The following is an 11,812-nucleotide window of genomic DNA, read 5'->3' as shown; positions in this document are numbered from 1 at the left end:
TTTTTCATAAGCAAAACAAGGCTTTGTGTCTTTAGACACTTTTATAAGACCGTAATAATTCTAGAAGTATGTATGCTCTGATGCCAATCAATTATCAACATTTAACTAATCCTGAACAACATAGGTTTTGAATCTCCATTTCTATTCAAAAAAAAAAGTAAAGGAGAAACCAAATGTTTGAAGGATAAAGTATCCAGGTACAAGATCAAGACATCCAAAATTTTGGACCCATTAACTGCCTATCTGCTGCTGAACCTTGCGTAGCAACCTTTTGAATACGTGATGAGAATTCTTCAGCCTATTTAAACTCAAAAAAGGTAAGTGATCTTGCCATCGAAGGTCAAAGAGAACAGATGGTTAATCACAAATATTTGTTATTTATGATTTTTCAAATCAAGATTGGACACGTAAAGTGAGTCGTGACTCGAATAAATTCATAATATTACAAAAAAATAAAATATTTAACATGTTGAACTCAAAATATTATCAAAGTCTAGAACAATTCAAATCTAATGCAAATGCGATCCTAATAAAACTAATTCACAAATCAGATTCTGTTTAATAACTTAGTGGAGATGGAGAGTTTGAACTTGCTGACTCTCTTTTTTGTCTTGTTGTCAACTTGATAATGATGGAATGATACTGGTTTGATTTGATAACTTGAAGTTTTTGATGAACACTGCTGAAGATCCGACTCGAAATAGAGCTGAATCGAATCGAATAGTACGATTCGAACCATGAATCGCAATATTCTAACAACAGTGTTCATAATCAAAACTCGTTTTCGCATTTCTTAAAAGAGGGGTAAACTGCACCCACAGTCATTGAAGTCTGGGGTTTGTTTTCACTGAACTTCACATTTAATTTCAATAGTCATTTCAGCGAATTTATGTACAAAAACCCACTGGAACATTGGTTTGGCACAAAAGAGAATTGACTATATGCCAACTTAGTGTCGATGTCGGACATATATGACTTTTGCAGCTAACATGGCACATCCCAAGTCACAAATTTTTAAGAAAAAAATATCACATCCTGGTCCGATGTGGCACTTAGTATCTGTCTTATGTGTCGCGTCTTGCATTCTGGTGGGTTTTTTATGCACATATAACCCGTAATGACTTCATTGAAATCAAATATGAAGTTTAGTGATTTTATAGACGAAAAAATGAAATTCAGCAACCTTTGACGTTAAACTTCAGTCATTATCGGTGCAATTTACTCAATAGAGCATAGGATTGGCAAAGAAATGATATAGAGGAAGATAAAATGCGCTATAAATAAAGTCGAACTGCCGAAAAACAACAATGCATGCTATAAGACATGCTACCTCTTAAAGGAAATATATATAGTAACAAACGAAAACACATAGCATGCATCCTAGAAATGCAAAAGCCAAGTGAATCCACTAACCTTCTCATCAATCCACATCAAAGAACTGAGTTGATTGTTTAAAATTCGGACAACAACATCCAACGGAGACATCTTATCAGTCGTATCGAGTTCCCCACCCTAATAAACAAACCAAAAGGTAAGGATCAACTCTTGTTACTAGTTAATGAACTTTCTTGCGGAGTCCATAAGAAAAGTGGAGGCTAACCTGGCTGGCATTTAGATTGTCAATAACCGATTTAATATGTTCAGTCATATGCTCTAATTCCCTCTCTATAATCTCAGCCTGCTCATACCTGAAATCAAACCAAAAGAGAAAATAATAGGAGACGGTGAGAGTGAGGAAAACTTTCTTTTGTTGTACTTTTGTCCACAATCGTTAATGGCAAAAAAAAAAAAAGAACGCAGCTTAACCAACTTCGGAAATGTAAGCTTCTCAAAGAAGGAGAAAAAGGATTATGACAAGAGTATCATCTGACGTATTGAATAATTAATGAATATTTTTAAAGTCATAGTTGGATGAATCAACCACCAGAGCTGTATAAAAGGCAAGATCGGTGCTGCATATGGTAAGGCATGCAAGGGAAAAGCAACATTTCTTACATTGCATCACGCGTGGATGCCGCCTCATCATCAAGAAGCAATCCGCGCTCATCCTTGTATATGCGTTCAGCTTCTTCTTCCATACTGGACAAAGCCCTATCAACCTAAAAGTAAAAACAAATTAAGCTAACAGAACCATTTTAAATTATAATGGGAAGGTTATTGATTGCCACATACTTCTTTATAGTCAAGATCACGAAGAGGTCAAGTCAAAGAAAAAAAGATCAGGAAAAGGTAAAAGGATGAAATTACATGAATAAAATTAGATTATTGCATGACCCGCAAACAAGATATTGAGCATTGACAAGCAGAGAGAAGAGTTCACTTTCTAGAATTCTCGTTGATACAATGGATGCTTTCTGTTATAGTTGTCAAATCGATATTCGAGTGGTGAACCAAAATCTTCATTTTGTGAATCGTGCCTCATGCGATTCGGTTCAGATTCATAATATTATAAAAAAAACAAAATATTTACCATGTTGAACTTAAAATATTATCAAACATTCGTCTAGAAATGCAATTTTAATGTCAAAAAAGAAATCAACCAGGTACTTAAAATTCAAATCTAATGCCAATGCAATCCTAATAAAAAAAACTATTTCACAAATCGGACTCTGTTTAATATTGATAAATAACAATCAGACTAGAGGAGAGTTAAGTTAGTTTAGTAGTTAGTGTTGTTAAAGTTTTTGATGAACGGTGATAAAGATAATTTGCTTCTGATCATCTGTTGTTGCACGACGATAGAGCAAAGTGCCAAAGATGTTTTCTGAATGGGATGAGATGGGATTTGCGTATTGATTTGAAATTGGAAAGTCATATATGTTAATGATTTCTTACTTGTTAAGCATTAATTATAATTAATTTTATTTCTTAATTTTTTAAATTTCTGAGCTGGTTCTTTTCCACTAATTTATTTCCTTTCTTCATTAGAGACTTCTAGTTTTCCTAAACTACAATTTGGAATCTGCTGCAGTAGTTATTATCACGATTTTTTTTAGCATATTTCCTGAGCCGACTCGACCGATTCACCACACAGTTCAACAATTCACATACAATTATGTTATAATTTAGATTCGCCCTATAGATTCGGCTCGAAATAGAGCTGAATTCAAATCGTCGAATTGCGAACTGCAAGATTCTGATAACAATGGCTCCAGTTTGGAATTATCGTTTAACACTAAATGATTAGAAAGAAAGCAATTATAACAATATATGATGACAAAAGAACTTGTTAAAATACCTCGCCTTGATGGGTCTCAATTAACTCCAATCGTTCTTCCAACTTGTCTTGAGTATGAACCACTTTTGCCAATTCCATCTGAATAATGTTTTATGAATCAGATAACGAAATTAAAAAAGGAAGGTTGTTCCTTTCATCTAAAAACATCATAAGAAATTCAAACATGGACAAAAATGAAAATTATTACATTCATTTTGTAAATACTCATTTTGTAACCAAAAGAGAGAGAGAGAACATAAAAATCCATGCCTTAGTACACCAGCAGGGAATTAATGACATGACAATCATACTCAGTAACATATACAAGATAGAAAGTGCCACGACCGTGATCTCATTGTCTCTTTTGATCGAAAAGAAGAAATCATATTAGGCTATTACCTCAAGCCTAAGAAGAACATCACGATTATGCAAGATCCTCTTATCCCATTCAGCTATTGCATCAGCTTGCTTTCTAAATTTCCCGGTACGCACTTGCAGCTCATTATTCCACTCTTTGATGATCTTCACAAAGAACAAATACATGATGTAAAAGAAATTTAAAGCAAGAAAGTACATATATGAAATCACAGCATTAAGACATGGTGATGATCATTGAAGATGTGGCCTTTGGACAAAGAGGCTGGGACATACAACACAAACTTTCAGAAAGCATGCAATCCCTTGATGTTATAGCACATATTTGCAACTCTCTATTTCTCTCTTGGATAAAAGCATACATAACACGCAGAAAGGCATATATTCACATGTATATGTCTAAGGTTGTCAAGCATCATGTGACAAGTTTGCTTTATGGTTATTAAAGTGTTAAATCTAAAGGCAGAGACACAAAGACTCTAGGATATTAGAAAAGAGTAACATATAAAAATTTGTTTTACCTCTTCAACAGTTTTTCCTGTAATTTCAGATGGTAATTTTGGTGTGGTAGAAACAGTAGTGCTTACACTTGAACTTGTCCTGTAGGATAAACCAAAACATGAGATCACAATTCACAGAGGAAAACGTATTGTCCACCCCATGGAGACTTCATGTGCATTCCATGTCTTCTGTAAACTTTAGACAATAAATAATGGCCAGATGCACAACATAAAATTGAAGCAAAAAATTTAAGTCGTGAAATCTGAAAAAATACAGATTCCACATAACAAATTTGAGATACTGATAATAAACTGTAGCTTAGGCTCTAGCAAAAAATTCAGAACAGAGTATACAGACCCACTACTGGAAGCCACAGCAAGAGACAGTGTTGTCTGAGCCGTGATAGCACTTGAACCAGATGTTGTAGCTGAAGTAGGGATGCCTGCAGCATGATTTGAGAGAGAACATAATCAGAAAAATAAATAAAAACTCCACCATTCAAACCACTTTTGATTCAAATATAAGATGAAGATAAAGATGTCAACAAGAATAAGGCCAACATCATGAATGGGCTTAATAAAGAAAAAACTGCAGGGTGGGAGGTATCATTCCACTTATGTTAAGCATAAATATAATTTCCATTCAATTTTTAGCTCATCCACGTATTCTACAGGGAAATTATTACATCTAGTGAACTCAAAGTGTGCAGCACCAAAGCAAGGCAGCACTTCTATAAAATAGATACAATAGGAAAGCAAGAGAGAGCAATTACCAAGTAAGAATCCCATAAAAGTGAAAAAATGAAAAATCAACTCAGTTTAAACATGAAACAGATGTTTCTATGTGCATGTATAGATGAGCGAAAAAAATACAGCAAGATACTGCAACTGGGTAATCCGGATGAAGTGATCACATGAAAGATAATTTACTAAAAGGAGAACTTAGAGAACCATTTAAAAGACAACAAATAAGACTGGGCCTCCCACCGTTTATCATACCATAGTTGCGAAAGGCAACCCAGGCAATCAAACCTCCGCCTCATATGATGGAAGGCGGGCGAAATTCCAAAGGCGACCGCCTTTCCGCCGCAGGCGAGAGGTGGTCGCCTTTGATACTCAGGTGAAAAAATCTAGTTTACCTGTTATACAAAAAGATAAGCGAAATTTAGGTTAGAAATTAGAGAACAGAAACAAACAGTTCGCGATAGAAAGGTTTCTTCTGTCCACTTCGAAGACTTCATCTCCTCCATCGCACATCCACTTGGGAGATTTCTCCTCCATCGCACGTCCACTTCGAAGACTTCATCTCCTCCAACAGCACCGCCGACCACAACAGAACAACGTTACTCTTCTCTTCCTATCTTACAGGTATGTACGTCTCTGTCTTTCTCTTCTATTTCTTATTCCATCTTTTCTTCTTCTCTTACTCTTCTGGTTATAAGCATTATGCTGCTCAATTTTTATGACTTTGTTTGTTCCAAGTGTTATGCTGCCCAAATTTTTATGAAAGTTTATGAAGTTTGTACAAGTTTATTATTAGTTATTGTGTTGTGCAAGTTTATTATTAGTTTTGTTAAGTTCATGAAAGTTTATTATTAGTTATTAATTCTAAGTGTTATTGCCCAAATCTTGCAGGCTTTTGATCATGAGTATGAGTAATTCTAATACATTTGAAGCTACAAAAAGAACGGATCATTGTTGGAAGTATGTGCAAGAGGTCAAGCGCATTATAAAAACGGATCCTTGATCATGAGTATTAGTTATTATTTTATGTTTTACAACTTTAGAAGTTAAACCAGTCCATTTGAGTTATGATTTTATTTTTTGTGTTTTCTAATTTTTTTGTCGCCTCAAGTGCGAGAGGCTGTCGCCTCGCCTCAAGGCGATATTTTGCCCTTATTGCCTCGGCTCGCCTTTCACCTTTCACAACTATGTATCGTACTGTATAATTGAAATACATTAGTTAATTCTATGCAATGCAATCCTCACTAGCCATAATTTCTATCAGTAATTTTGCTACAGGCACATCAACTGCATTCATCAGTAGTAAGAACTTGCATACATTTATACTATGTGCAAATAAATAAGCTGAATCTCCACAAACTCAAAAGTAGCCATACAACTAGATTATGATGCTAAATGCTGTTCCCTCCCATTCTGATTTTCTTGCAACATTTCATGTATAAACTCACACGTCTCTGCTACATCTCCATCAGCTAAATCTTAGCAGAGCATATGTTGAGCTTAGTCCTCCAACTCCATTTAATTAGCATAACATTAGAAGCTTCTATCACCTCATCAGCCCTCACTGCAACCATTCCACATCAAAACTGACATCCACAGTATCGGTAGCCATTGCCCCCATAGTAATATTTGTTGGATTGCGAAAACTTAATTCAGGCCATCGGCTAACATCATCTTCTAGGATAAACATGATGACCTCAATTTGGTCCTGAAGTAACATAAGGAGGCAAATCCTACATAAAGCTGTTGTACTTTAGCAGCAGTACTGTTTAAAATGCTTCCAATATTTATGCTACCATATTTTATCTCGTAACTGTGCAATTCTAAGGTATACCTAGTTTCACCTTCATCTATTAAGATTGAAGTTCAAATCATCCTACAGGCTACAGCAGGAATCTATCTCCAAAGGACTGGAAACCACTCCTATAACTTTGTAGAGAGTATAATCTCCATAACATTATCACAGTAACCAGGTCTCCCTTGGTCGCAACCACAGGTGACGCCATTGACCAAAAAGAGTCAGAATGGCCTCACTATTGCCTAATGAATGCTCAATACCATACCAAAACAATCCACACAAGTTTCACCCAAAGAAAGAGAGATTCTTCTCGTAGGCACTTAATCTTATGATGGTGGTACTTTTCCCGCTTTTCGTGTTCTGCTATGTACAACAACTTGAAAAGCACTAGTTTATCTAGGCAAATGCCAAAGGTAGTAATGTCTTGCCTTGACTCGATTTGAAAACCCTAGTTAATCTAGGCATATATTGAAGGCGATAACAGCTGGACTCAATTTGAGAAGTCATAGTTCATCTAGGAAAATTTCGAATGCATTGACACCTTATAGCTCAATTTGGAAAGCCCTCATGTCGAAGGCAGTGAAGGCTCAACTCCTCATGATCTATCTAGGCAAAAAACGAATGCAATTATTCATCAACTCTGATTTGAGAAGCCTCTATTTAGGCCAACGCCAAAGGCAATAGCGAGTTAACTCAGATGCTCATAAATCTAGCCATATTTATCCAAAAGTAGAGACAGTACCAAAACGCAATGAGAATACAGAGAAATAACACATAAGGGCAAAAATAGCATGTAAATAAGAAGAATGCAAAACAACATAGAGTAAGATGGAATAGTAAATGATATTATATAAGGGTAAGAGGTACATCTTTAAACACAAATAAGAAACAAAAGAGAGAGAAACATCAAATCAAATATCTTTTGCAACATCCTCCGCGACTTCAGGCCCGTCGCCTTGACTACACCCTAGCTCATCATCAGAAGACATGTCCAAGTCACTGACCTCCTCATCATCTTCTGGAGGATAAACATGCTTCCAAGCCTCCACATCCACTTCGGGATATTGCTTGATCATCTCCTTGATCATTGAAGTTTGGTACCGAGTCAAGCGCCTTACACCTCTAAGCTCCTCTTCTTTCACTTTTTGAGCAAACTCTTTTTCTTTCAAGCAAAGCTCCTCGGACTTGTCCCTTAGTTTTTTGTCTAATTGGAAGATTTGGGACTCTTGTTGCTTGCACATTACAACCAACTTTTTATTCGAAGACTCAAAAGATTCAACAGAGGATATAAGTGCCTTTTTCTCATCCGACAGCTTGTCATGAACTTGGACAAGGAATTCTTCTTTGGCCTTCCAAGCAATGGTTTTCATGTCCACCTCAGCCTTCAAAGCAAAATATTGCTCCTTGTACTCACTCAAGCACTTAATATGGGCATCAAGATCAGCCAAAGAAGATAGCACCTAAGAAAATTTGAAATCGCATTCGAAAGTAAAAACGTGCATGTCTAAGAAGATATAGGGAAATGAGAAAATAAGCATACGATAGCACAATCCCCGAAGGCCTTCGAGACAACATCTGAGGGGTTCTTCCCTTTGAATTTCTCTCGTTCTCCTGGAATTCGACAAAATTGACGGAGGTTGTTTAAGACTTCGGGATGTTCAATAGTCACTTTTTCCCCGAACTCATGCATCAAGAGCTGTAAGAACAACGTACTATTGTAAGAGTATTGCCAAGGTGAACAAAGTCATGAACCGGACAAGAAAAGAAGACTCACTGAAGGAATCTCGTGTAAAGCAAACCCCCTAGGCAGATAACTAGCATGAGAGTATGCCCTCTTCCTTTTTCCTCCTTTGCCATAAGGTGGAGGAGGTTGAAGAGCAATTTGGCTAGCTTCAACCACTATCCCAAAGGATTTAATAGGCCTCTTATGTTGAGGAAGACTCTCCTCGACATTCTTAGCACAAGGCTCGGGTCCAGGAACCTCCTCAACACCACCACAAAAAGGGTTAATTGGTGTTTTCTTTTTCTTCATCTTCTTAGTCCCTTGGACAGCAATGAAAGTGTCACAAAGAGATTGCTTAGCAAACATGCCTACAAATGGGTACAAAAAATAAACAACTTTTGGGAAAAGAAAAGGCATTTGGAAATTAAACGAGAAGGGTTTACGGGGATGATGCTAATTCCTCATCAACAATTTGACAAATGATCAGTTTTAGGTCAAAACCATTTCACCATGGCACTAGGGTAAAGAAAAGATCAACACAAGACAAATCTAAATGGATTAGAGGCACTCAAGCGATCAAGTCTTATTGTTCGCATTCCAATTTACGGGCAATAAAAACCCATCGTTTGTTTAGGAGGCTATAGCACCAACAAGAGTATATTTCTATGTTGAGACAAAAGGACAAAGAAGATTGGGTTGTACAGCGGTGATTGGGATTTGATCAAGCTTCAAGCATTATGTAATTCTAGGTTATGTCTAGCTTCACCTTCACAAATTGAGATTTGAGTTCAAACCTTCCTAGCACAGCAGGTATCTATCTCCAAAGGACTAAAACCCTCTCTTATAACTTTGCAAATAGTGTAATCTCCAAAACGTTACCTAAAGTAACCAAGCCAGCCTTGTCGCAACTCAAAACTAATTTCATCAACCAAAAGCAACAAAGAGATTGGAAATTTGGAAGAGACATCTCCACAAGAACAACACAACAGAGCAAAGGGCATTCTAAATACTGCTTCTTCCACCAAGCATAGTCCTTTAATCTCCTTAACTTGACTCCTATCTTTTCAGTTGTCATTCTAGGCTTGATGAATGCCTTATCAATTCGTCCTTTACCTCCTCACCAAAAGTCCCATCCACATGTCCACACAACTGCCTAAGTGGACGCTTAGTGCCATACCAAAAACATCCACACAAATTTCACAAAGAGAATCTTTGAATGCATCATAGTTGCAGGCACTTGATCTCAATTTGTCTATTAAATTGGAATTTTCTTTAATTTGCTAGGTGTTCGTAAAGCAATTAAAAAGACAACAAAACAAAAAACAAGAGCAAAACAATTTAAAAAAACACAAACAAATATCTTTAAAATGGCAAAGTAATCTAGCATTTTACCAAGTTACACAAAGCTCTAGTTTCCATAACCAGTTAAAAGGGTCACTAACAATACCTTGATCTACCTACTTCATCTGCCTATTTGAGTTAATATAATGAATTCACTGGTCCAGAAGGATGACATAAGAGTAAAAATCACACATATGCACTTCAGGCAAATAACAACCATCTGATAACAATGTAAGATAACGAGTAGGAAGTAATCACACTTACTGAGAGAGGGTGCAGTGGTGGTAGATTGAGTTTGTGATGTTGAGGTGGGCGCTGATCTGGTTGTGAGGGAAAATCCGGTAAAGGAACTAACATTCCCCGATGCAGCAGTTGTACTGGCCCCTCCAAAACCACTAAACGAACTTGTGGTTCCAGAGGCAGGTAAAGTAATCGATGAGACAGTAGCAGAAGAAGCTACTGTAGTAGCTGCAGCTGGAGTAGGAGCACTTGTGGTTGTGACAGTAGAAAACAAAGGAGATGGAGCTGTTGATTTAGCAGCAACAGTAGTAGACACTGCAGGGACGGAAGACGAAGCAGCGTTGCTGAAGCTGAAGGAGGGTTGAGCCGGTGCAGAAGATGGCGCCCCAAATGAGAAGCCTGAAGTGCTACCAGAAGATGCAGTTCCAAGAGAGAAGCCTGAAGTAGAAGCTGATGAAGATTGAGGCAGGGAAGGAGGTGGTGCAGTTTTTGTGAAGCTTGCAGTGCTATTCTGGAAAGAAAATCCTGACGATGAAGAAGAGAAAGGCGAGGCAGAACTTGAATTCAAGGATGCGGTGGAAGAGAATGATCCAGGTGTTGAAGAGGCAGCAATAGTAGTTGCAGCGCCAGATGATCCAAACAGGGATTGTCCAGAACTTATAGCTGGTGAAGATGTCCCAAACAGTGATGAACCTGAATTTGCAGTTGATGAAGAAAAACCAAACGATGGTTGTCCAGTACTTGCAGCAGAGGAAGTTGTTCCGAACAAGGATGAACCTGTCCCAAACAGAGGCGAAGGAGAACTTGCCCCTGGTTGAGTTGTCCCAAATGCAGGCGAAGCGCCTGTTCCAGACACTGTTGAAGACGTAGTCCCGCCAAACAAGGATGAGCCAGTACTGGCGGCGGCCGATGACACTGCACCAAAAAGAGACGAAGACGAATTTGGTGCTACTGATGACGTTCCACCAAATAGCGGAGAGGTTGAATTCGCTGCTGCAGACGACGCTGAACCAAACACATTCGAACCAGAAGAAACATTCCCGAAAGCGGAAGAACCAGAATTAGCGGAGGAAGAAACTGCCCCAAACAAATTAGAAGTAGAACCAGCAGAAGAAGAAGCACCAAACATGGATGGACCAGAGGCACTAGCAGTAGCAGAAGCTGAACCAAAATTGAAAGACACAGCAGGAGCGGAAGAAGCGGATGAAGAGAATCCGAAACCGAATGAAGGCGCAGAACTAGGGTTACCATTTAAAGAAGTGTTGAAGCCAAATGAAGATGAAGAGGAAACAGGATTTGGATTGGAGGCAAAGAGAGGAGAGGATCCGAATGAGAATGCGGAACCAGTGGTTGTGGATCCAAACGGCGTAGAAGAGGATCCAAATGATATAGGTGATGGAGAAGTCGCCGGAGACTGAGCGGATGAGAAAGAAAACGCCGACATTGAAGAACCGGAAGCAGATGATCCAAACGAGAAAGGGGATGAAGATGATTGAGAAGATGAGAGAGAGAAGCCTGACGCCATTGTCCCGCTCTCTCTTTCCCTCTCTTTCTATGGAGTTTCAAGAGGAAGAGGGTTTTCTCTCTGTTTTTGAATAAAAGGGGTTTAGGGCTAAGGCTTTGTTTGGGGTTTAGGGCAAATCCAGCCCAACTAAATTTGAAAATATCAATTTCATCCTTAATATTTTGTTGATATTGTCCACTGGGTTAGAAATAGCCATAATTTTAAAATTTACCTCTATCAGGTGTATACTTACACATAACGTACAAAATGTTAAAATTTCACCCCTAATATTTTCAATCAATATCAATTTTATCTCTACGTATTAGACTTATTACATTTATTTGATCTGTTATTTAACTGGCAACTTCAT

General features: G+C 37.8%; 1 protein-coding gene across 3 annotated transcripts; it reads right to left on the bottom strand.

The window, feature by feature from the left end:
• On the bottom strand, positions 1–11,525 carry LOC136216612 (nuclear pore complex protein NUP62). Of its 3 annotated transcripts, XM_066003168.1 has the most exons (9): positions 9,963–11,519; positions 4,451–4,535; positions 4,114–4,192; positions 3,617–3,739; positions 3,239–3,316; positions 1,996–2,099; positions 1,601–1,688; positions 1,414–1,512; positions 1–298 (listed from the first exon to the last, which is right to left on the bottom strand). In XM_066003168.1, exons 1-9 carry the CDS (start codon positions 11,461–11,463, stop codon positions 206–208), a joined length of 2,250 nt encoding a protein of 749 aa, XP_065859240.1. In that variant the 5' UTR covers positions 11,464–11,519; the 3' UTR covers positions 1–205. The 3 variants fall into 3 exon arrangements, with proteins under 3 accessions (XP_065859240.1, XP_065859238.1, XP_065859239.1); XM_066003166.1 differs by lacking the exons at positions 1–298; positions 1,414–1,512; positions 1,601–1,688; ... (3 more) ...; positions 4,114–4,192; positions 4,451–4,535 and adding exons at positions 7,465–8,094; positions 8,175–8,330; positions 8,409–8,725 and having other exon boundaries at positions 9,963–11,525; XM_066003167.1 differs by lacking the exons at positions 1–298; positions 1,414–1,512; positions 1,601–1,688; ... (3 more) ...; positions 4,114–4,192; positions 4,451–4,535 and adding exons at positions 7,465–8,094; positions 8,175–8,330; positions 8,409–8,677 and having other exon boundaries at positions 9,963–11,525.
• Positions 11,526–11,812: the final 287 nt, after the last annotated feature.

Source organism: Euphorbia lathyris, chromosome 2, assembly GCF_963576675.1.
Source record: "Euphorbia lathyris chromosome 2, ddEupLath1.1, whole genome shotgun sequence".
Lineage (NCBI taxonomy): Eukaryota > Viridiplantae > Streptophyta > Magnoliopsida > Malpighiales > Euphorbiaceae > Euphorbia > Euphorbia lathyris.
Note: the sequence above shows the minus strand (reverse complement) of the source record. Positions and strands in the feature narration are given on the sequence as shown.